The 25,170-nt window shown below is 42.5% G+C and overlaps 1 protein-coding gene across 2 annotated transcripts; it reads left to right on the plus strand.

Moving 5' to 3' along the window:
- The first annotated feature begins 2,337 nt into the window (after positions 1-2,337).
- Positions 2,338-23,432, plus strand: TMBIM6 (transmembrane BAX inhibitor motif containing 6). Of its 2 annotated transcripts, XM_059935860.1 has the most exons (11): positions 2,366-2,431; positions 11,716-11,754; positions 14,163-14,250; positions 14,652-14,760; positions 17,161-17,281; positions 18,511-18,559; positions 18,664-18,761; positions 18,969-19,048; positions 19,388-19,488; positions 20,182-20,257; positions 21,386-23,432. In XM_059935860.1, exons 3-11 carry the CDS (start codon positions 14,195-14,197, stop codon positions 21,407-21,409), a joined length of 714 nt encoding a protein of 237 aa, XP_059791843.1. In that variant the 5' UTR covers positions 2,366-2,431; positions 11,716-11,754; positions 14,163-14,194; the 3' UTR covers positions 21,410-23,432. The 2 variants fall into 2 exon arrangements, with proteins under 2 accessions (XP_059791842.1, XP_059791843.1); XM_059935859.1 differs by lacking the exon at positions 11,716-11,754 and having other exon boundaries at positions 2,338-2,431.
- Positions 23,433-25,170: the final 1,738 nt, after the last annotated feature.

Consider the following 25,170-nt stretch of genomic DNA (forward strand, 5'->3'; position numbering starts at 1 on the left):
ACTGGTCTGGGCTGAGCCTTGATGGCACTACTGGCCCAGGTTGGTCCCAGGCACATGAGGGAGACTTAGAAAATTTCCAGGAAGGCCTTCCAAAGCATGAGGCCCTCTGAGGCACAAGACCCAGGACAGGGGTCTGGGAATAAGGGTATTATTATAAGTGATTGCTCTGCAACTTGTGAAGATAAGTTGTAAAAAGAGCTTCCACCTAGTTCTCTCTATCACTGGGATTGCTCACTCTGGGAGAAGCCAGCCCTCATGCTGTGAGGACATTCAAACAGCCCTATGGAGGAGCCCATCTGGAGAGGATCTAAGGCCTCCTACCAATAGCCAGCACCAAATTGTCAGCCATACCTTGGAAGTAATTCCTCTAGCTCCAGTCAAGCCTTTGGATAACTGCATCCTTGGCTGACATCTGATTGCAACCTCATGAGAGACCCTGAGTCAGAAATGGAGGGAATAATCTATGTCATCAATGAATGAATAAACTATGTCGGTCAACACTGTACAGGCCAAACTCTTAGCAACCTCTTGTTCTAGGTGGAGAATTCAATATTAGCTTGACAAAAGATTTCTTGTGGCTTAAGTATGGCAAGGAAATAGCTACTGCTGTACCTGAAAGAGCCACACCAGTACAAAGGTAAAAACTTCTGCAGCAACCTGTGTGAACTGATGACCAGGAACCAGATAGGCCCTGTTCCCAAGCACTTTAGCCCCAGAAATGTGGCAGAAATTAGGGTGGGGTAGGGAGAGAAACCTCAAGGAAGACTGATAATGTATTTTCTCCCACTCCAGTGGAATAAGGTTCAGAGTAAACATTAGGTTGCACTATAGAAAATAAAATGTTTATTGCATATCTGCATTTGTGTACCGAGAATCATACCCTGTCCATTTGTATTCTTTACTGAAAAGATAGTTATGCTAGCCTTCTAGGGAATTCCCTGGCAGTCCAGTGGTTAGGACTGCGCGCTTTCACTGCTGAGGGCCCGGGTTCCGGGTTCCATTCCTGGTCGGGGAGATGCCGCCAAAAAAAAAAAAAAAGCTATTCTATCCTTCTAGAAAGCAGTTTCCTAAATCCTGCATTCTGATTTGATCTTCACTGATCAAATGCTTAATCTAAGTTTCTTCTCTTATTTTGCCAGAACATTTTCTGTCCATGGGCCTGTTTCCTCATCTGTAAAATGAGGGGCATGGGTGGATCTATGTTTTGTGCAGCCCCAAACATCTACAATTATAATGCTGTATTTAAGAAAAAGAATACAAAATTATGTAATAAAGTCAATATTTATTTAGAATAAGAAATCATTACAGATTTTAAAATGCTGACAAAACCACAAACATAACACAATTCAAAAAACCCACATTATTATTACCAACTTGCCTGTCAACCACTATAAGCTTTTTTATCTTTTTCTACTTTTTTTGGCTGCATACTCTTTGCCTCTTCGTATGACCATGTTGTATTATTTTTATAAGATATTAAGCGATACTAGAAAGATAAATTAGCAAAAAAAGTTTTTGAAAAAAATTGATAGTGCAGAAACTTTTTTTTTTAATCAGTCTCAGAACTCCTTACTATAAGTTCTTGCTCAAGTATTGCTTCTTGTCCTCGGGGAGCTCCAGTCCTTTGATCTTCCTTGGCTTAGTTTCTTCAGGGCTGCCAGAGCAGCTCAGCCAGATAGCCACACTGGTTCCCCTCCCACCCACTGCACTAATACCCACCTCCCCCAAGCAAGGTGGATGGGGAGGTGGTCCTTGCAACCCGCTGGCCCCGCCCAAGACCCCAGGACCACCACTTAGGCTTAGAGGGTGATCTCCAGGGTGGGGTCCGTGCGTCCGATGCAGGACTGGGGCTGCTAATTCCTCCTCGAGTTCCTGGAGAATTCGCTGAGCCTTCTAAGCTTCACTAGATTCACGGTAAATTGGCCCTTGTGAGAGCGCTTTTCTACGTGTTCTCTGAATCTCTTTCCCCCTTTAACATTCCATGACCAGCCTAAACCAGAATCCCGGGACTTTGCGGTGCTATCCTACCGCGCGTATTGGAGGCTGAATTACTTGCCCTGTGTCTTGGGTGGGGCCTGCCCCTCTTCTTTCTGTCCACTAGAGGCGGCTTTGGACCGCGACCCTTTCTTACTATTAGGGAAGAAGGCGGATATCTTTCGCTACGACGCTGGTTGGCGGCTAGAGTCTTGATCGACACGGGCGTTAAGCAAATGGCTCTGAAGTAAGCAGCTGTTGTTTATGCAAGTACAGCCAATGGAAAGGCAGAAGTGCAACGAACGGCCAATGAGGACTTGCCTTAAGCGGAACGCGGGGGCGGGGCTTCCCTCGAGGGGCGGACGCGAGGTAAAGAGTCCGGAGCGGACCCTGGGAGAGTCAGAAGCACATCCGGTGATAGGAGAGCTGTCTGGGCTCCTGAGCGGCGAGTCAGAAGGTACGTCTGAAGCTAGGACTGTGCAAGCCGGGAGTGAGAAATGGAAAGAGGGTTAGCAGTTATTGCTTGAGCAAGAGTGGGAGTAGTCTCCGTTTTCGGACTGACTGCATCCTGGGGAAAGTGGGCCCTGGTCGACAACTGGACTCCGGAAAGCTAGGCGGGGAGGGGAGGAAAACGAGAACTACTACCGCGCACGCGCAACCGTACCGGAGCGGGGGAGGGGCGGGGACGAGTCCAAGGGGTCTCTGGGGGGCGTCGAGGCGCGGATTCTGCATGGTAGCGCTAGGGAAGACTCTTGCTTGCCCTTTCCCCCCCCCCATTGCGCGTCCCTCTTCTTCCTTCTCCGCCCGGTGTAGACGGCCCAGGCCCAGCCTCGATCCCTTGAATTCAGGGCACGTCCCCCGCACCTTCCTTCCGAGGAGAATGAAAGCGAAACCTTACGGGTTTGTGGTCATCGCCGCCCCACCCGACAGATCCCTGGCCTGCTGGGGGTCCTCTGGCCGGGCCCCATTTGGGTGAGCGGCGGGGACTGGGACTCAGGAGGGCCTGGTCCGGCAAGCTGCCCTGTCACGGCGGGGCGGGTGATGTCACACTCCTCTGTGACCCGCGAGGCTCCTTAGTTTCTTGGAAGCCAACAGCAGAGGCGGGAGGTGAGGAGAGACCGGGGCCAGGCCTGGCTTGCCAGCCCCCCAGGGCAGCCCCGCTCAGGTCTGATTGGTTACTTTTGGACAGGTGAGGTGGCTTTGGCTTTGCTTGGCCCTGGGCCTTGTGGGCGTCTTTCTCAAAGTCCGCTCAGGAAAGGCGTCGTTGGGCGGTTGTTTTTCTTTTTTTCTTGGACGTACTTGCTGGAGCTGTGGTATTTTTGTGTGTTTATTAAGTGAGGAATTGCAGCCCGGTGCCAGCCCAGGTTGCATTGCCTGCCGCATGAGCCTTTCATTGACCAAACAACAACAAAAACCTGTCTGAACTTGAATCTCTGTTCCAGCAATAGTTAACTTGTGAATGTGTAATCACGTAGAAGAGCTGACTGTGCCTGAAACGTAGACAAAAATTTCAAGGTTAAAGGTTAATGGCGAATGGGCTTTTCTAGTTACTTATTTATTTCAAGTTTATCTTTTGGTTGTATGTGTAGTTTAAGAATTAAATTCAAGAAAGATAAAAGTTTCATAACTACATTTCTTACGGCTTCTGCAAACACATTTCTGTAATTATTTGATTTACCCTCTTTGGTGTTTTATTATTCCTCCTTGTCTAATATTTTTTTTGGCCTGGCTTCAGGAGTATGTTGACATTTAGATTCTCTGCCATTTTCCTCCAGTGGGGTCAGAATGGTTGAATCCTTGAGAAATGCAGTCTGTAATTTGGATTCAGAGTTTCCTTCTTCCATTATTCATTTTGTTGTGGAAACCTGGCTTAGTACCCTCTTTCTTCCCTTCTCTCCCTTCCCCACTATTGATCCAGTGAAGTCTCACTCTCCTGAAGAATAGGAAAGAAAGGTAAAATTAATCCAGATATTTGGTCAGCATTTCCACATCTTTTCTTGATTTATGCATATGGTTCGTACTTACTGTAGAAATGCTGAAAAATACAGAAAAGTATAATAGGAATCAACATATGTTTGTTGTTGTTTTACAATCTCTCTTGACCTATGGCTGGAACTGCTTTAAGGAAAACTTGCTTTTCTACTGTAGGGTGTAATAGTAAAAAGAGCACCAGGCTTGAGAGGTCAGAAGACCCCTAACCTGGTTCTGGCTCTACTATTTTTTTTTTTAAATTAATTAATTAATTTATTTTTGGCTGCATTAGGGGTCTTCGTTGCTGCGCGCGGGCTTTCTCTAGTTGCGGCGAGCGGGGGCTATTCTTCGTTGCGGTGCGCGGGCTTCTCCTTGCGGTGGCTTCTCGTGTTGCAGAGCACGGGCTCTAGGGGCGCGGGCTTCAGTAGTTGCTCCGCGGCATGTGGGATCTTCCCGTACCAGGGCTCGAATCCGTGTCCCCTGCATTGGCAGGCGGATTCCTAACCACTGCGCCACCAGGGAAGTCCGTGGCTCTACTATTTATTTCAACTTTCTGATGTTGGTCAGTACTAATGTCCATTTAATGTCCATTGTAAAGTGTTTAGCACTTTACAATAATTTCACACAGATTTTCTTATTGGCATTCAATGAGCTTAGTAGAGCAGGTGTTAGTTAATCATCCTTCCAGATGAGGAAGCCTAGATGACCTTAGGTAAAATGATTTCCCCAAAGTTATGTGGTAGACTATGGCAGGACTTGTGACTCCAAATCGAGTGCTCGTGCCACTATTATGCTGCCTTTTTGAACTTACTTTTTAATCTTTAAAGTGGGACTAATCATTCTTGCCCTTTCTTCATGTGTGTGATGATCAAAGGGAATAGTGTATATAATAAAACACTTTGAAATTTGTTTAATTTCATATAAATGCAGTCAGTGGTATTGTTATAAAAGGTACTATTGCTAGCCTGAAGAGTTTCACTTTATTTCATAAACTACCCAAGGGTATTAGTCTCCTGGGAAAACACTGAATATTCTCTTGATGCACTATCCTGCTAAATTTTCCTTTGCTACTTTGACTTGGCTATAGAATCTGCTAGAAGTGTCTTTTACTCCACCTTGTTTTCCTCTAGAGTTTCTAACCAAATTTCATGAAGTAGTTTTTATATTATACATACTCATTTTTGTTTTCAAAAACAGTATTCAAACCAAGGAGAGAAAAACTGTAGAGACTGCTTTTAGGGCCACTTCAGTGACCCTCTATTAAGGTAGGCTCCTCTCTGAGCCAGCTGGGGAATGTTGATTTGTGGTCGCAACACTTGATTAGATGATGGGGGTCTAGATTTATTCTAGAGACTTAAGTGTGGGGCTGCTTACAGTGAAAAGTGTGAGAAAAGTTCCTGAACAATTAACTGGAATCCAAAACACTTGGGGGAAAAAGAGCTTCAAGGATGAGGGCTGAGTGAGTGTGCTGTTTGTCCTAATCTATGTCTACTCTTATTTGGGCTAAATATGGTTTTATTGGGCAGGGATTGCTGGTTTATATTGGAGGATGATTATGTATTTAGGACATTGGGACCATTCTGTGATTCACTGTCTGTCAAACAGTTGTGCTTTTAGAGAGGGAGATTCAGCAGTGTCAGTTTGATGCAAAAAATAATAATTTATTGAAGGAGGTAGGCATTCCATCTCCAGTTACTGGTTTGGTTCTGAGGCAGCCTCCTAGAGATTCAGGGTTACCTAATCCAGGGATTTTGGTTCAAGTTAAGGGATGGGCTGGGGCATCTGGAGTCCAGATCTAGGACAATCAAAGCCCAGCCCTAGTCAAGACAGAATTTCTTGGATTTCTTGAAATCAAACTGACTTACTTCCTAGGGGTGGCAAGGAAAGCATCAAGCTAATAAACAAACATTTACTTCATCAAATTCTCTACCACATCAGATTATCACTTAGTGGTCATTAGGCTGTCTCAAAACACCTTTGTGGTCCTGGGGGACAGGAGGTACAGTGTAAATGTGCCAGAGGAGAGGCATGGCATTTAAACAAAAGTCGTTTTAATCAGTAGTAAGATTTACCAAGTTCCTTTAAATTCCAGTTCATAATTTTCTTAGACTCCCCCTCCCCCCCCCCCATGTAATTTTACTCTCTCATTTGGGTAAATATTATGCCTTGAGAATATAGCTAGCTGTGAATTAGTGATTCAATTATATATATATATATTTTAACATCTTTATTGGAGTATAATTGCTTTACAATGGTGTGTTAGTTTCTGTTTTATAACAAAGTGAATCAGCTATACATACACATACATCCCCATATCTCCTCCCTCTTGAGTCTCCCTCCCACCCTCCGTATCCCACTCCTCTAGGTGGTCACAAAGCACCGAGCTGATCTCCCTGTGCTATGCGGCTGCTTCCCACTAGCTATAGGTTTTACATTTGGTAGTGTATATATGTCCATGTCACTCTCTCACTTCATCCCACCTTACCCTTCCCCCTCCCCGTGTCCTCAAGTCCATTCTCTACATCTGCGTCTTTATTCCTGTCCTGCCCCTAGGTTCTTGAGAACCAATTTTTTTTTAAAAATTCGATATACTTGTGTTAGCATATGGTATTTGTTTTTCTCTTTCTGACTTACTTCACTCTGTATGACAGACTCTAGGTCCATCCACCTCACTACAAATAACTCAATTTCGTTTCTTTTTATGGCTGAGTAATATTCCATTGTATAAATGTGCCACAACTTCTTTATCCATTCATCCATTGATGGACACTTAGGTTGCTTCCATGTCCTGGCTGTTGTAAATAGTGCTGCAATGAACATTGTGGTACATGATTCTTTTTGAATTACGGTTTTCTCAGGGTATATGCCCAGTAGTGGGGTTGCTGGGTCGTATGGTAGTTCTGTTTTTAAGGAACCTCCATACTATTCTCCATAGTGGCTGTATCAGTTTACATTCCCACCAACAGTGCAAGAGGGTTCCCTTTTCTCCACACCCTCTCCAGCATTTATTGTTTGTAGATTTTTTGATGGCCATTCTGGCTGGTGTGAGGTGATACCTCATTGTAGTTTTGATTTGCATTACTCTAATGATTAGTGATGTTGAGCGTCCTTTCATGTGTTTGTTGGCGATTTGTATATCTTCTTTGGAGAAATGTCTGTTTAGATCTTCTGCCCATTTTTGGATTGGGTTGTTTGTTTTTTTGATATTGAGCTGCATGAGCTGCTTGTAAATTTTGGAGATTAATTCTTTGTCAGTCGCTTCATTTGTAAATATTTTCTCCCATTCTGAGGGTTGTCTTTTTGTCTTGTTTATGGTTTGCTTTGCTGTGCAAAAGCTTTTAAGTTTCATTAGGTCCCATTTGTTTTTGTTTTTATTTCCATTTCTCTAGGAGGTGGGTCAAAAGGGATCTTGCTGTGATTTATGTTATAGAGTGTTCTGCCTATGTTTTCCTCTAAGAGTTTTATAGTGTCTGGCCTTACATTTAGGTCTTTAATCCATTTTGAGTTTATTTTTGTGTATGGTGGTAGGGAGTGTTCTAATTTCATTCACACATGTAGCTGTCCAGTTTTCCTAGCACCACTTATTGAAGAGGCTGTCTTTTCTCCATTGTATATTCTTGTCTCCTTTATCAAAAATAAGGTGACCATATGTGCGTGGGTTTATCTCTGGGCTTTCTATCCTGTTCCATTGATCTAAATTTCTGTTTTTGTGCCAGTACCACACTGTCTTGATTACTGTAGTTTTGTAGTATAGTCTGAAGTCCAGGAGCCTGATTCCTCCAGCTCCGTTTTTCTTTCTCAAGATTGCTTTGACTATTCGGGGTCTTTTGTGTTTCCATGCAAATGGTGAAATTTTTTGTTCTAGTTCTGTGAAAAATGCCATTGGTAGTTTGATAGGGATTGCATTGAATCTGTAGATTGTTTTGGGTAGTATAGTCATTTTCAGTGTTGATTCTTCCAATCCAACAACATGGTATATCACTCCACCTGTTTGTATCATCTTTAATTTCTTTCATCAGTGTCTTATAGTTTTCTGCATACAGGTCTTTTGTCTCCCTAGGTAGGTTTATTACAAGGTATTTTATTCTTTTTGTTGCAGTGGTAAATGGGAATGTTTCCTTAATTTCTTTTTCAGATTTTTCATCATTATTGTACAGGAATGCAAGAGATCTCTGTGCATTAATTTTGTGTCCTGCTACTTTACCAAATTCATTGATTAGCTCTGGTAGTTTTCTGGTAGCATCTTTAGGATTCTCTATGTATAGTATCATGTCATCTGCAAACAGTGACACCGTTACTCCTTCTTTTCCGATTTGGATTCCTTTTATTTCTTTTTCTTCTCTGATTGCTGTGGCTAAAACTTCCAAAACTATGTTGAATAATAGTGGTGAGAGTTGACAACCTTGTCTTGTTCCTGATCTTAGAGGAAATGGTTTCAGTTTTTCACCATTGAGAACGATGTTGGCTGTGGGTTTGTCATATATGGCCTTTATTATGTTGAGGTAAGTTCCCTCTATGCCTACTTTCTGGAGGGTTTTTATCATAAATGGGTGTTGAATTTTGTCAAAAGCTTTTTCTGCATCTATTGAGATGATCATATGGTTTTTCTCCTTCAATTTGTTAATGTGGTGTATCACATTGATTTGTGTATACTGAAGAATCCTTGCATTCCTGGGATAAACCCCACTTGCTCATGGTGTACGATCCTTTTAATGTGCTGTTGGATTCTGTTTGCTAGTATTCTGTTGAGGATTTTTGCATCTATGTTCATTAGTGTTATTGGCCTGTAGTTTCCTTTCTTTGTGACATCTTTTTCTGGTTTTGGTATCAGGGTGATGGTGGCCTCGTAGAATGAGTTTGGGAGTGTTCCTCCCTCTGCTGTATTTTGGAAGAGTTTGAGGAGGATAGGTGTTAGCTCTTCTGTAAATGTTTGTTAGAATTTGCTTGTGAAGCCATCTGGTCCTGGGCTTTTGTTTGTTGGAAGATTTTTAATCAGTTTCAGTTTTAGTGCTTGTGATTGGTCTGTTTATATTTTCTGTTTCTTCCTGGTTCAGTCTCAGAGGTTGTGCTTTTCTCAGAATTTGTCCATTTCTTCCAGGCTGTCCATTTTATTGGCATATAGTTGCTTGTAGTAATCTCTCATGATCCTTTGTATTTCTGCAGTGTTAGTTGTTACTCTCCTTTTTCATTTCTAATTCTTGAGTAATACATTTTTAAAATTAAAATACAGAGCATATGTATATTAGGCCTATGATAAATGTCTTCTAAAACTAGATTTTTTTTTTTTAATGTGGACCATTTTTAAAGTCTTTGTTACAATATTGCTTCTGTTTTGTGTTTTGGTTTTTTGGCCACTAGGCATGTGGGATCTTAGCTCCCGGTCAGGGATTGAACCCTCACCTCCTGCATTGGAAAGCGAAGTCTTAACCACTGGACTGCCAGGGAAGTCCCTAAAACTAGACTTCTAAAAGGGAAAATCATCACCTGTAGCCTGTGAAGGGTGTGTTTGGAACATTCATTAAATGATTATAAACAACAACAAAAATTTAAGAAAAGGGGGAAAATTGTGCACTGAGGACATGAGAGTAATGAATTACACTAGTGAAAACAATGGTTAATATATTGAGCTGTTCTTATGTACGAAGCACTATTCTTAGCATGTTGTATTATCTCACTTAGTCCTCATCCGTATGAAGTAGGGAATATTAAATGTTATTACTTTACAAATGAGGAAACTGAAGCACAGTGACGTTAAGTGCCAGAGACTTGCTCCATCACACAGCTAAGGAAGTAGCCAAGATTCAAACGCAGCAGGCTGTGCTCTTAACCACTATGCTAGGGACATGGTTGTAGACTCTACAAACTATTCAGTAGAAAGAACTACTAAAAAAATTACAATTCCCCCCCACCACCACCACCTTTTTTTTTTTTAACCACATGAGATTTTTCTTCTCTCAAGTATCAATTTGGTCCCTTTTGGGTGTGTGGGAACAGGATTCAAGATGTTTGAATTACTACAACGGGAATGAAGAACCATATAATTCATGCACTGTATGTTTAATTAAATGCGTGAACAGTGTTTCTTTGGTTGGTTTAATGTTGTTAAATTGTATACACTGAGGCAGCTTCTGGGCTGGCTCCAGGAGTCAGTAAGCTTTTCTTTTTCAAAGGCAAGGATTTTTTTAAAATGAAGACTAAAAAAAAAAAGAAGACTAAATGCATGATTGATTTGCATAGCTTTTGGCCACTTGGCCATGTTTCATATGCATTGTACTTAATAGGTGTTGGAATAAGATTGAGGAGAATTTTTTTTTTTTTTTAATTTAAGGCTTGGCTGTTGATAATAATATTTTGTTTTAGGACATGGGTAAGGAAGGTTCTTAGAAAACAACAAGAGATTTAACAATATGTAAGAAGACAAAGATGTTAATTGATAAGAATATTTGTCTCCTCCTACCTGCCCCTGCTGCCCTTCCCTCCTCAAACAAAAGCAGACCCCAGGAATACCTAACTCAAAACAGTGTGTTTACTTGAGTTTTTCTATCTTGATAAACCTATGCAGTAAGGGTTTTTTTGTTTTTGTTTTTTTGGCAGCGTTGGGTCTTCGTTGCTTCACGCGGGCTTTCTCTAGTTGTGGCTAGCTGGGGCTACTCTTTGTTATGGTGTGTGTGCTTCTTGCGGTGGCTTCTCGTTGCGGAGCACGGGCTCTAGGAGTACGGGCTCTAGGCGCACGGGCTCCAGTAGTTGTGGCGTGTGGGTTCTAGAGCACAGGCTCAGTAGTTGTGGCACATGGGCTTAGTTGCTTCGTGGCATGTGGGATCTTCCCAGACCAGGGCTCGAACCAGTGTCCCCTGCATTGACAGGGGGATTCTTATCCACTGCGCCACCAGGGAAGTCCTATTGTGCAATAAGTTTTTTGTTTTGTTTTTGGGTGGCTCTGGCAGAGAGGCTGGCCTGGGGAACCACGGATGGTGACACTTCCAACAAAGCTTGAGCAATATATGCATGACAAATTTTGACAAGTTTTGGTATTCTGCCTTTCAAAGGATGAAGGCATAAAATGAGTCTCTAAACTAAATAAAAGGAATTTGGTTATGTAACACCTGAACATTTACTTCTCATTTACAAATGCAGTGCAGGCAAATTTCCCATGAGTCTCTGAGGCACTATCCACCTCCCTATTTTAGATTTGAGTATAGAACTCTGTACGAGTTGGGGTCCAGGGTGAGACAGACCAATGCTGGTATCCGTTCCGTAGTGGGCTTCAGTGTATGTTAGGGGGAGTCCTATAATGAATAATTTTTGAGTAACTTGTAGTATACGTTTTCCCTTTATTTTGGTAAAATATATATAACATAAAATTTATCATTTTAATGTGCTTTTACATTTATTTTTATTTTTTATTTTGTTTATTTATTTTTTTGGCCACACTGCAGGGCTTGCAGGATCCTAGTTCCTTGACCAGGGACTGAACCTGGGCTCTCCGGCAGTGAAAATGCGGAGTCCCAACCACTGGACTGCCAGGGAATTCCCTGTACTTTTTTTTAAAACCAAGATTTTTGCTTAACTATGGGGGCCCCTCTGGAATGTTAGCTGAGTTACTTGGTTAATGGTTTTGAATACTTCAAGCCCTGTTGAGAGCTGACTGTCCCTGGGACTGAAAATACTTTTGGTATGGGAGCTGCTATTTTTGAGTTATGAATGCAATTTAATCTTGTTCAGCTGAGTTGGCATATGAACCATTGAAATGTAGATATCTTTTCTCTACAGCTTCTGAGCACAAGCAGTTGAGGCTAAGATAGAAAACTGGTAAGTTTAGTCTATCTGGCGAAAGTTATAAGAACAGTTTTAACTCATTACTTATCTATATGTTAGTTCTTGTCTGTTTGGAACAGACCGAGAGCAAACTGTCATATATTTCCTTGATTCTAAGACCTAACTATTTCCCCTTCTAATTTTAATAGTTCTGAAATTATGTCATATATACATCATGTCATAATTATTAAATGTATACTTTATTGCATTTTTCCCCATGAAGCTGCTACTAAAATTGCTGTGTACCTTTGCATCTAGAAAATTTGGTGATTACATATTTCACTTAAATTTTAGAGTTGGTAGTAATGTTGGAAAACTGGTTTTAATTAATTTTTTAATGATTTTAAATTGCAAGGCACTAAATCATGGAGAAATTCATATTTGATACCTCTGTCCCTATCCTCACAACCTTTGATGGTTTTGGTTTTTCCATCAGCAGTTGTAAGAGGGACAGTCAGTACCCCCTGGGAAATGCCAGAGAGCAAACTGCCATTCTCCCCTCCCACAGTTTCCATTCAGGGGGGTCTGGTTACAGAGTGTTGCCCCTTTCTGACTAATAATCCCCAGGGTATTTGAGGATTTAACACACACCCTCCCACACACACACTGGAACTCTTGAAATTGGAAGCAAGAGGCACTCTAGCTTTGTTGTGAATACTGAGAAACTTGGCTCTGAAGGTTGCTTCAGTGCTGTTGCAAGTTCTGTCTAGGGATGTCATTAAGGCTGTTAATGGAAGCTTTAAACAAAGACACTTTCCAGGTGCTGGATTCTGCCATCCTGTAAGTGTGTTCTCTAGAGGACGGATTCATCATGGTTATGGAAGGCTTTGGTTGGCCATGCAATAGCCTGCAACCATTGCACCATCTAGATCAAGAGGGCCCAGAGCCCCGTGATTTAGAGGCGAGAGGAACAGCTTTAGTAGGTTCTGCAGCTTCTCACTGTATCTATCCTTCAGAACAAAACTAACAGTACAACTGAGGTGAGTAGGGATGTTGGTGAGAAAGGAAAGAGGAAATCAGAGAAAGCAAGCCAGCCATTGTAATTGTTCCATGTATGAGAGAGAGCCTCAGGAAACAAGCGGTAGTGATGCTTGTGAACTCTAAGGATGGCATCTTTCCACTGGCCCAGGATTCCTCGGGAAGTCAGTTTGGGGATTGTAACTTTTATTGCCTGGATTAATTTTGCTGAGTATTGGGCTAGGTGCTGATAGAATGGGTGTGAGTAGTAGGCCTGTCTTTCAAACAGCTTAGCTTTAATCCCCTCCTCTCCCCCGTTTTTGGCTGATTTGAAATGAATGGGTATTATGGGTCTAATAAGAATCTGGAGCATTGATATTTAGGAAGGATGAAAGCTCTTGATTAGATTTTTAGTTCTATAGGTTAAATGTGTTTATTTAGGATTGCATGTGCGATACGGGAGGGAGCAAAACTTAAGATCCTGACTTTATGGTATTGATGTAATGTAACCTGGCTGTAGTTCAGTTTTAAAATGCCCTTTCTGACAATTGGGACAGTTGACAAGATCTGAATAAGATCTGTAGATTAGAGAATGGTATTGTATTATTGTTAATTTACTGATTTTGATCATTGTTTTCAGGATATACATACTGAAGTGTTTAGGTGTAAAGAGGCATTGTGTCTTGCATAGTTAGGAAAAGGTCTCCATATATTGCTATATAGAGAGGGGGGGATAAAGCAAATATGGTGACATACTAACATTTAGGAAATCTGGGTGAAGTGTGCAGAAATTCCTTGTACTATTCCAACTCTTCTGTAAGAAAGGTTCTGAAATTGTGTTTTAAAAAATTCTCTCTGCACAAATTTCTTTTTCATGGAGGAACTTTCCTCTTTTTAAAATTGTGGCTCCCTTACAGTTCAGTTCTAAATTGCATTGGGTGGAAAGTTTCTAAATGTATATTTAAGAAATGCAAGCCCTAGTGCCAGACCCAGCTTTATAGTTTTTCTTTTTTATCTTTAAGCTTCTGTGCCTTTGCTGAGGGAATTCTCTGGCATCTTGAAAAAATGACAAGTTGCTTTATGTTCCAGTAAGACTGGGTCCCTTTAACTAGCTTGCTAATAGAGAATTTCTCAAAGAAACAAACTGTCTTTTAAAGGGGCAGGTTATCTTCTGAAAGAATAGAAATCAAATGCTAGTAATGAAACAGTTTGAGGAGAAGAAGATGGGTTCTTCTGTCCCCTTTAAAATGGTTGCGTATGATTGCAAATGTATTCTAGAAGGAAATACATAAAAATGCAAATGGTGGTATTAGGGCAGTGGGATTTTAGATATAACTTTCATTTTTCCAAACTTGTATGTTGCTATTTTTCATAAGAAAGTTGTTTGTTATTTTGTGTGTCCTTGTATCTTTAAAATAACTTTTCTTATTTCCTTGATTCCACAGAGTGGAGACTGTGTCCCACAGACTCTAGCATCATGAACATATTTGATCGGAAGATCAACTTTGATGCACTCCTTAAATTTTCCCACATGTAAGTGCTTTGACCTTGACTGTACTTCCTTATTACATTTCCTTTTATATCTTGTTTCTTTTCCTTTTCCTGATGTATTAACTTTTGTACGTACAAACTAACATATTAACTTTGCTAGAATCCAGAGGATCTGATAAAAGCACCCAAATTCTAAGGGCTGCGGTGTGGTCGCTGGAAAGCCATTTAGTTATTATAGTTTGGGTAATGATTGTTCATAGTTTGGGCATTGGGGCCTTCCTCAGCATTTAAGATTTTCTGTTTGTTAACCTAGTTTTCAAAGCATTCTTTTTTTATTGTACCAAAACTTTCACATATTCTCTGGGAAGAAGAAGGAAAATTATTCTTAGCTTAGAGATGAGATTGGTCCTGGAGTAATGGCCATTATTAACATTCTTTCCTAGAACCCCCTCGACACAGCAGCACCTGAAGAAGGTCTATGCCAGTTTTGCCCTCTGTATGTTTGTGGCAGCTGCCGGGGCCTATGTCCATGTGGTCACCCATTTCATTCAGGTAAGAGCGGTTTTCTCCTCTAGTTGCTGTGGCACAAATCGCATTAGGAAGAAACTAGCTCAGCAGGGTGGTACAAGCCTATGTCCTTCCTTAATACTTTTCAGTAGTTTGGGATCTGAACCCAGCCAGAGCCAGTTGTAAATCAGGACATGCAGAACCATTTAATTTTTCTGGCAACTCTGCCCTCTCTAAATACTGAAAACAGGATGTTTTGACCCTGACACTGAACGGTGTGCTGCTGACACACAAGACCCCCACCCACTGGGGAGAGGTCTGCGTGCTGGGCTGGTTTTGCACAGTAACCTTTTTATCTTTTCTTCCATTCTTCCTCTTTTTTTGCCTGAATGACTGTGTAGTAGTTGGATACAGAACACTGATTGTATGATTATCAGGAGAGACAGGGTTGAGACCTTTAAGGATTTGGCCCATTTTATTCTTTGATAAACTCATTTTCCTTTGTTGAGTGAGAGTTGGAGTTTGGCTAGAAACAATAAAAGGGATGCTTGAGGAATAATCAAAAAGTTTGAAGCTCACTAACCAAGACTTGTCCCTTTTGGAGTGACCTTTTTAGTGTAAGTACAGGGGTGTGCCTGTGTTGGCATTTGCCACTGCTGAGGAGTGGCATGATCAGGCATCCCCATGCTCAGGCATCTCCTGGCAGAGGTTGTGTGAAAAATTACTCTAGACACTCAAAGATAGGGCTTTGATCCCTCATGTTCAGACTAAAACATTTTCTACCTTTTAGGCAAAAGTGGCCCTTTTGGTTTCTGGTTGTGTTTTCATTGTTTTTTTAAGTAATATAGTCATCCTCATCTTTCATGGATTCCGTATTTGTGATTTACCTACTCAGCAAAATTCATTTGTAACCCTAAAATCAGTTCTCATGGTGCTTTTGTGGACATTTGCAGCCATACACAGAGTGGCAAAAAATTCGAGTTGTCCATTGCACCATGTTCTGGCTGAGGTTGAACAAGGCAACACTGCCTTCTTTCAAGCTCTCATACTGTAAACAAGTGTCTTTTTCATAGTCTGTTTAGTGCCACCTGCGTTCTTATAATTTTTCTTGGTGATTTTGATGTTTAAAATGGCCTCAGGCATAGTGCTAAAAAGTGCTGAGTGGTATTGCTAAGTGCAAGACTGTGATGTGCCTTATAGAGAAAATACGTGTGTTACATAAGCTTTGTTCAGGCATGAATTACAGTGCGGCTGGGCACGAGTTCTATGCTGATGAGTCAACAGTATATATCCAAGTGTCTTTAAACAGAAAAGACATATACGACAAGGTTTTGTATTGACCAGTTGATAAAAATGTGACAAGAGGCTCGAAAGAGCTTAAACCTTTGTTTCCTCCAGGAGCATTTGTTCAGTATCACTGATTCATTGCTTACAGTGGCTGTATAGAGCAGAACTACTGTGAAAACTGAGGATTGACTACCTTTAAAAGAAGGAAGGAACTTTGGTGTCTACATACATCCTTGATGATTTTCCTCTCTTTCTAATGCTTGTAACTTTTCCCACTTGCTTTAAAACAAAATTTTTTTTTTCTTATAAAACTAATGCATGTTCATTGTAGAGAATTTAGAAAACAGACTAGTGATAAGAAGGAAATATAAAACTCCATAATCCCATCACCCTAAATTAACTTAACATTTTGGTTCTTACTCTCTGTCTCAGTTCATTCAGGCTGCTCTAACAGAATACCATAAACTGGGTGGCTTAAACAACAAACGTTTCTCAGAGTTTGGGAGGCTGGGAAGTCCAAGATCATGATAGGTGCTGGCAGATTTGTTCTGTGGTGAGGGCCAGCTTCCTGTGTAAACAGCCATCTTCTCCTGTGTCGTCACATGGTAGAAGGGGCAAGGGAGCTCTCTGGGATCTCTTTTATAAGGTCACTAACCTCCCTTTGTGAAGGCTCCACCCTTATGATCTAATCACGTTCCAAAGACCCCACCTCCAAATACCATTAAATTGGGGGTTAGGATTTAAACATGAATTTGAGGAGGGGGGGCACAATCATTCAGTTTTTTCTGTGTGTGTGTATATACATTTGAGTGTGTGTGTGTGTTTTAAAGTGATCAAAAAGAGGTCATTCCTACTTGTTCTGCAGATTGGAATATGCTTCAAGCACTTGTCACTTTGATTCATCTTTTCTGTTTCTTGGGTCAGACTCATAATTTGACTTGGGCAGTTACAGTTAATGGTCTGCCTCCAGCATCCACCATGGTCCTGACCTTGTCCTCCAAGCTTCTGGTTTTTCTCCTCAGCCCTCACTGCCTTTTCTGCTGCCTCCAGGTTAGAAGCAAATATTAGGAAGTCCAGGTGAATATTTGAACCCAATAAGGTCTCTTGCAAAATAAATTTGATACTTTCAAGTGTTTAATTATTGACTGGATCTAACAGGCTGGCCTGCTCTCTGCCTTGGGATCCCTGGGGTTGATGATTTGGCTGATGGCAACACCTCATAGCCATGAAACTGAGCAAAAAAGACTGGGACTTCTTGCTGGATTTGCTTTCCTTACAGGTATGTTAAGGGATTGGTTTAATTTTGAGGGAGGGACACTGTATTTTTAGTATCTCTTTAGATTAAGGCCCAAGATATATATTTATTCTGATGCACCCCAACTGGCACACTGTACCATCCTATCTTGTATTTGAGTGTGCCTTGTATTGCTTTCTTATTTCATAGAGGTGCATCTTGCTTCCCCATCTAGAGGGCTCTTTGTGACTAGTGTCTGTGACTTCTACTTTTGTATCCAGAAATAAGCATTTGTATGCTTGAATGAATGAGGTTTAAGAGCTTAGGTAGCGTAACTTGTTAATGGTGGACATGGGACTAAACTAGGCCAAGAATCTGACTTAGTTGAACTCACACTGGCAACTATCATAGGAGCATCTGTTCTGAATCTTGTGGACAGTTAATTAAAGTCATACATTGAGATCCATCCTACAGGGCACTTTGCTGATTCTCAAGGAAAGAATTAAAAGCGCAGATCTTCTAGAATTGTCATTAAGGAAAACAGGTCTCAAGGTACATAGTAAAAATACTTGCAAAGCAACATTTGAGTTAGTACAACTTGTTCTGAGTGCGTCTAATCTATACAGTGTTGAAGAAATTGTAGAAAGGAAGGGATTTAGAGATTAAGATTTTTAGATCAGGGAAAGCTAGTTTTTGAAGGTATTAAAGGGGTGGGATTATCAGAAGGAGAGAAAAGCCAGAGTAGAGGAGAGATTGGAGCTGGAACAGGTTGCCGCCGCACCCTCCTGTTGGCAGGTGTCCACCTGCAGAACCGGTCTGGCCTTTTCTGCTACAGAGGGAGTCAGCCTGCATGACTACAGGTTGTTGGCCACAAGGCACTGCTTTGCTCTTTATCCTTTTCATCTAATTCCTGATCTGGCCCACATTACAGTCTCACATCACTGCTCTTCAGAGTTTTGCAGCCTTATAATTTAGCTGGAAAATGTTTGACATGCCTGCTTCATTTTTCCTAATGTCTATTCCTCCTGGGTCATCTATGATTTTCAGCCAAGGGGACAGTTGTGCAGGTCTGTCCATGAATAACTCAGTCAAGTATTTGTTCTCTGGAAAACAGTTGAGAATGGAAGAGAGAGAGATTTAATTACGTTAGTCCACTTGTTTTGTTGTTTTCTAGGACTGTAGGCATGCCCATGCTATTGATGATCAGCTTTTGGATGAGAGTCCGCTTCAAAAATCGGTGTTAATGCTGTGTTCTGGGGCTTTTTGTTTTCTAGGAGTTGGCCTGGGCCCTGCTCTGGACTTGTGCATTGCCATCAACCCCAGGTAACTATGTTACTAGTGTCTTACGAATATACCTTCTAAATATACCTTCTAAATATAGGTTATATACCTGTAGCCTTTGATATAATGGTCTTTTCCCTTAACAGCATCCTTCCCACCGCCTTCCTGGGCACAGCAATGATCTTCACCTGCTTCACCCTGAGTGCACTCTATGCCAGGCGCCGTAGCTACCTCTTTCTGGGAGGTATGTGTGGACTGGAAAATAGGGCGAGGGTCTCCACTTTAGCCAGAATTCTCACTAGGACCTTTCCCCTCACCTCCAACTTGTGACTGTTGGGTTGAAATTGGAAGCCTTCATTTTGGGGGGAAAGTAATGAATGCCCTTAATGGGATTGCTTTGCTTTACTTTGCTTTGGCTTTTCTCAAGATGGCTTTTTGTCTTCTCTTACAGGTATCTTGATGTCAGCCATGAGCCTGATGCTCTTGTCTTCCCTGGGGAACCTTTTCTTCAGATCCATTTGGCTTTTCCAGGTGAGATTTGCATATAACTTTGCAGCAGCCATTTACCTTGCATTTCTTTTTCTTGCTTAACCCCCTATAGCCAAGATAGACTAAGAATTCTCATCTTTGTGGGGCAGTGCTCTTGAAGCCTCGCCACTCACCCTCCCAGGACGGAGCCTTCTGAAGTGCAGAATTGTGCCTAGGGAAGTAATATGGTCTTCACTGTGGCTTCAGTTCCCACGAATGTTAATGTCAGTAGGGTTAGCGTTCGATGTACTTTCTAGTGGCCAAGGGCCAGAAGGAGGTATGGCTGTTTTTTCTTTACAATGTCTACCACGTGGTAACCTCATCTCATTCTTCTTTTGTTAGGCAAACCTGTATGTGGGACTGGTGGTCATGTGTGGCTTTGTCCTTTTTGATACTCAACTCATTATTGAAAAGGCTGAAAGTGGAGATAAAGATTATATCTGGTGAGTGTGAAACCTGGTCTTTAATGAGCATGAAGCGGGGAGGCATACTCTTCCATTCGACTACTCTTTTCTGATCTCTGGGATGATCTTTTGCTTGACTCACCTTTCTTTCCACATCGGTAGGAATAAGAAGGACCAGATGGCACTGGCTGACTTATGTGGCCAGCCTTCAGGGGCATACATGATAGGATATCCATGGTTTTGGAACTATGCACCAAAAAGCATTGTTTCCCTCAATTCCTGAAAGACATCAGATTTTTAAAAGTTGGACTAATAATATGTATTTAATTATCCATACTTTGAATAGTGGTTACCTCTAGGCAGAGGAGAGGGAAAGGGATCTTTCACCTTTTACTCTTTTTACTATTGTATTCTTTAAACCTTTAACAATGAGAAGAAGATATGCATATAATTTTTTTAATGTGGTAATCCTCTCAAAGTCTCAACTAGTTAATGGTAGTTCCAGGTTCAGACTCAGGCCTCTGCAGAGTCTAAATTTTCTTTTCTCTATGCTCCATGGCTTCGCTGAGTTGAAGAGGATCTCAGACACTAGAGTTTTACTTAGTTGGTGGTGGAGTGCTGGTGAAGTTGACTCTTGGAGTTGGGGCGGGGTTTCTGTGTTCTGCACCTTTGTGGGCTTGTGGATAAAGGAAAGTGGGAAGTGCAGTTTGTGACCTGGTTCTTCTCTTTCAGGCACTGCGTTGACCTCTTCTTAGATTTCGTTACTCTCTTCAGAAAACTCATGATGATCCTGGCTATGAATGAGAAGGTTAGCACCACCTAAAGATGAAAGACTGGCTCCTGAGCTCGGCATCTATGTGTACTTAAAGCTTGAGAACTTGCTCACACTGTGTGGGTCCAGGGTAACTGTAAGGCAGGCCACTGAGTAAGAGTTCAACTAGAAGTCTTTAGCTGTTGGAGAAAAAGGAACAAGTAAAAATCATCCTTTTTTTTTTTTTTTTCTTTTTTAAATGAATCCCTGAGATTAGTATCAAAAGGAAAAGAGCTTCAGTGGCAACAAGAAACAGTCTACTATATGAAGGATTTAAAGGCTGTAAAGATAGTTGTGACTCAAAAAGATAATCTAGAGGATTTATATAATACCACCAGCTTTTGTATATATATTTTAGAAATAGGCCAATTTTACCCATTTGTTAGTCTTAATTTTCTTCAAGAAGGGCATTCTGTATAGGGTTAGTGAGTGGCAAACATCATCCACTCCAGCAGTAGGGGAACAAATAAAAGCACAGGCCTTTCTTTACAGAACTTAAGGTGGAATGTGAGTCGGTGCAGTGGTGATGGAAGCAGTTGACCAGATGGGATTGGTGGTCCTCTGGTCTGTACTGCGATTGGACTGAGGACCAAGCAGTTTCAGTCAAAACAACATCCCTTTCATCCATGTAATGATACCCTGCGCTTCCCCCCAGTGCAATGAAGAGTTCAACTGGACTATATTATTTCGAATGTTGATTTATGCTGAGGATTCATGCTTTCTTCTCAGGCCTAATGGAAAGTTGATCTTGGCTTGGTCTTGGCCTCTCGTTCAGTTATTTTAGGGTAGACCGCTGGTCTGCAGCCTTCAGTGGTTGGGATCTGAGCTGTCGTGGTCGTGAGTAGCCAGGAGTGGTTAGGCAGCCCACCTAGCTACTCATGGGGTAGCAACGGGAGCAACTGCTTAACCTTTATTGTTGTCAAGTCTGTAGCGACTTGGGAGACCACCAGCAGAAGATGGTTAAGATTCAGTTCCTCCTATACTGAAGGAGCACCTCTCCTCCCTTTTTACTGTCCGGATCCCTTCCAATCACTAACCAAAGGCAGTGAGGTATCGGCTGACTCAAGAGTTTTAGCTTAAATGTCAATGCCAGAAGTTAATTGGGTAATTTTCCTCCATTTCTAGGATAAGAAGAAGGAGAAGAAGTGAAATGACCATCCAGCCTTCCCCAATTTGACTTCCTCTCCCTCCGCCCCTCATTTCCTCTTTGCACACATTACATACAGGTTGCGTGTTCTGTGATAATGAAAAGCATCAGAAAAGCTTTTGTACTTTGTGGTTTTCTCTATTTTGAATTTTTTTGATCAAAAAAATGATTAGCAAAATATAGTTTGGAGTTTGGCTTCATATTTCTGGGATTCTTCCCCACTCCCTTTTTTGTCATCCCCCATCCCTAGCCTCTTCCTCTGCTCAGGCAGCCAGTCTGCCGTGATGAGGAGCTGGATCTGCAGAGGAAGCAAACTCCAGGAGTCCGCTTTACGACTGAGCTTCACCGAGTGGACCTGAACTGTTTGGTAGAGACGCCTTGCTCGGCCCTTCTTCCCTCAGCGTTGTTTGCTTTATGCGCATTTCCTATGGGACTAGGCAGTGTGTTTTCCATTGGAAAGACGTTTGCTGGTCCCATTGTTACTCAGGCTTATTACGTCTGAGCTGCCAACCCCTACAGAGAACATGAAAAGCCTCTTCTGGTGGATGCTTTGCTTCCCCTGAGCTGCCCGAGTCACTGCTGGTCTGGCAGACATGCCTTTCTGCCTTGCTGTCACAAAAGGAGTGTGGATTTGTGTGGGTTCCCTTTCCAATCCCTTGTCTGGCCCTCGGAATCTGCCTGCTTTCCATCCGTGGGGTGGGAGGGTTTCAGCACAAAGGGAAATTCTGGTCAGGCATCTATGAAATGGCTGATTATGTATGGCAAGATATAATGTAGAGTTCCCAGACTTCCCCATTTTTTTGTTAAATTGATCACTACCTTAGTTACTGAGTGGCCTCTACCACGTGGCTGTGATTAAGGGTCCCGGGAGAGGAAGGATAGAGAAGGGGCATGGCTGAGCCTCTGAGGTAATTGTGACTAATCCTGCCAGACAGACCCAGATGAGGATCTGTTTGGGGCAGGGGAGAGTAGTATCTCCCCCACTAACTGAGTGGGTCTTTGTTCACACCAGTGGCACGGGCTGTGATGGCTTGGGAGGCAGCATTCATAACAGTCCTTAGGTGCGTTTTTGTCTTATCTTGGGCACTAATAGGTAGTGTCAGGTCAGAGATTTGGGGCAGTAGGTAAATGTCCATTTTACAGATGCACTTCAGGTTTTGGTCTATTCACCTGTTTGCAGAAATCTGCAGCCTTCTTTAGGCAGGGGCTGGGCGACCAAACCTGCAAGACTTCTGCTTTCCTACAGTTCTGTATTTGCAAGTGTAGGGGGGCAGTACTAATGGGGTCACCAGCTCCTTCCCTGTGAGCTGCCACAGCCAGCTGGCACAGAAGGTCAGGCAGCCTTGGGAGCGTTTGTGGCTCTGGCTACTCACAGGGCTTCAACGTAAGGGGAACTGAGCCATCGAAAACTCATTGCTAGTAGGACACCATTTTTGGCTTCCCCTGTTCACAACCAGTACACAGTTTGACCCAGTGGCTACTGGTTCACAGCACACCACATCACTGTGCCATCCCATGAAACAGTTTTGTTCCCAGGCTGTGTGATTCCTGGAGTGGCATGCCACTCAGAATGTCTTGCTTCTGCAGAGGATGCTGCCCTCTGATTTAGCTGCTGTCTCCAGCCTGTGGCTTGAGAATTTACTAAAAGGGATTTCCTTCCCATTCAGCCCCCAATAGCAACTCTCCATACATTTGTTGATTCTCTGCTAGGCCTGAGAATATGCGTTACATCTCCTGAAGCCAAACTCCACCTCTTGTGCTTTTTTTGCTTGGGATGAAGGAGTTTTTCTTTAGAAACAGTGCCAAGAATGACAAGATATAAAAAACTACTTTTAAAGAAAATGCCTAACAGGTTTTTAATACAGTAATCACTGTAATTATCACTTTCTTTTCTAGTTCCTTGGTTTCCAGCTCAGGCTGTATTCTCTAACTCATACTGTGAAGACAAAGGTGTTTTTGATTCAGAAATATATGGAATCTACATAGTCTTAATTTGTAAAAAATAAAGAAAATTCCTTAACCTTTCCTTGTGTAAGTGTGTGTGAAATTCAAGGCCACAGCTGAACGGGAGGTTTGGGGGGCTGTCTGACTTCTTGTTCTTGGGGCTGGGAGTAGGACAGGATTAAGTTTGCTCTAGGTATGAATAGAAATAAAGAGACCCCCACTTGGGCCTCTCAGTCTGTAGCCCCAGCTTGCCACAAATGTTGGGGATATTCTCTGTTCCATACACAGCCCAGGCCTTTTTCTGGTCCTCCTTCTACCCAGCCTTTATCATAGGGGGTTCATGGTAGCAGCACGTGTAGTTGGTTCCAGTGTACAGCCAAGCTTTGACATTTGGGGATGCATAATGGAAAAAGCATGACAATTCACTCATTTTGCAAGTATCGTGGTCTGCAATATCTGTGGTCACCCACTGGGCCCGGCTCTATTCTCGACGGTAGAAATCATCAGTGAAAATATAAAAATCCTTGTCCTCGTAGAGTTTATATATGTGATTATAAACCAAAATTTGCATTACAGTCAGGTTACTCCATTTTGGCATGCTTGCCCTCTGGTTGTCACTCTCATTGTAAACAGCTTCCTGTTACTCTGACTCCTGGCTGAGGCCCCAGCTGAGGTGGAGCAGGAAATGTGAGGTGTTTCAGGTACTGTCTTCGCACCCTCAATCTTTGTAACCAGAGCAGGGCAGTGAGCTCCCTTTTAGTCTTCTCCCAACTAGCCCACCAGTCACAAGTTAAACAGAAGAGGTTAACATAGCTCGTTCCACGCCTAGCAGACCTGCAGGCTGAGCTAGAGTGGGGAAGGCATCGGTGGGCGGCAGAAGTGGAAGGATGTCTGTGCTGGGAGAATAGACAGTCTGTTCTGCGAAGCAGGGGGTCAGATGGGGGCGCCCACTTGGCGCCAGGTAACGTGCTCCATGCTGGGCTAGAGGTGGATATAGTTACTGCTTTTCAGTCATCATGGCGGAGCAGTGCAGGAGAGCTACATGCAGACATTAAGTTCTTACAGGTAAACACAGGGCCATGGACAACAGAGACAGCCCTGCTCCTGGTTCAGGGAAAAGTGTGTTGGAGATGATACCTGAACTAAGGTGAAATCTCGAAGATTGAGTCAAGTGAGACAAGTGGTGAGGTTAGAAAGGCAGTGGTAGGAGTGGGTGTTTTCAGGTCAAGGGATTAGTGTGAGAAAAGGCACAGGAGCGTGATTCAGCATGGGGAGTGCTGGGAGTGCAATTGCTGGGTTGTGAATTTTACAGAGGGGACCAGTAGGAAATGAGAAGGAGGGGGTAAACAATAACTGAGGGCCTGCTGTTCGGTGCTAAGGAGCTGGCCTTGTCCTGACGGCAGCAGAGAGCATTGAAGGGCTTTGAGCAAGGGAACGGTCAGATTTAAGTCCTCACATCTCAGGTGACTAGAGAGTAGACTGGGGAAAGGGGCTAGTTGAAAGGCAATTATACACTAATGCCCAGATGTGGTCCCTCTCCTGTCTCACTAAAAGGAAGCAGAGCTCCTTGGAGAAATGGCTCAGGAAATGTACAAGATGAACCTGGAACATAACGTTATGCCAGAAAGCAAAGGAGCTGTCAAAGATGACTACTGTAGTATCATTCAGAAGGACTCAGGGGCTAATCTAAAGAGGCTCCTCCTGGCCGAAGATGGGATAATTTGAGCATCAATAAACTCATAAGTTCATGATACTTTTAAAAATATTGGTCAGCTTTGGTGGATGCTAGAAACCAGTCACTTTGTCAATAAACAGCAGC

Source organism: Balaenoptera ricei, chromosome 10, assembly GCF_028023285.1.
Source record: "Balaenoptera ricei isolate mBalRic1 chromosome 10, mBalRic1.hap2, whole genome shotgun sequence".
Lineage (NCBI taxonomy): Eukaryota > Metazoa > Chordata > Mammalia > Artiodactyla > Balaenopteridae > Balaenoptera > Balaenoptera ricei.

What these genes read in the sequence shown, in the direction of transcription:
- TMBIM6 (XM_059935859.1), top strand. Translation starts at nt 14,195, where the DNA reads ATGAACATATTTGATCGGAAGATCAACTTTGATGCACTCCTTAAATTT. An exon ending in TGCATTGCCATCAACCCCAG is followed by an intron (nt 18,560 to 18,663) that starts GTAACTATGTTA and finishes TTCCCTTAACAG; the next exon opens with CATCCTTCCCACCGCCTTCC. An exon ending in TCCTGGCTATGAATGAGAAG is followed by an intron (nt 20,258 to 21,385) that starts GTTAGCACCACC and finishes CTCCATTTCTAG; the next exon opens with GATAAGAAGAAGGAGAAGAA.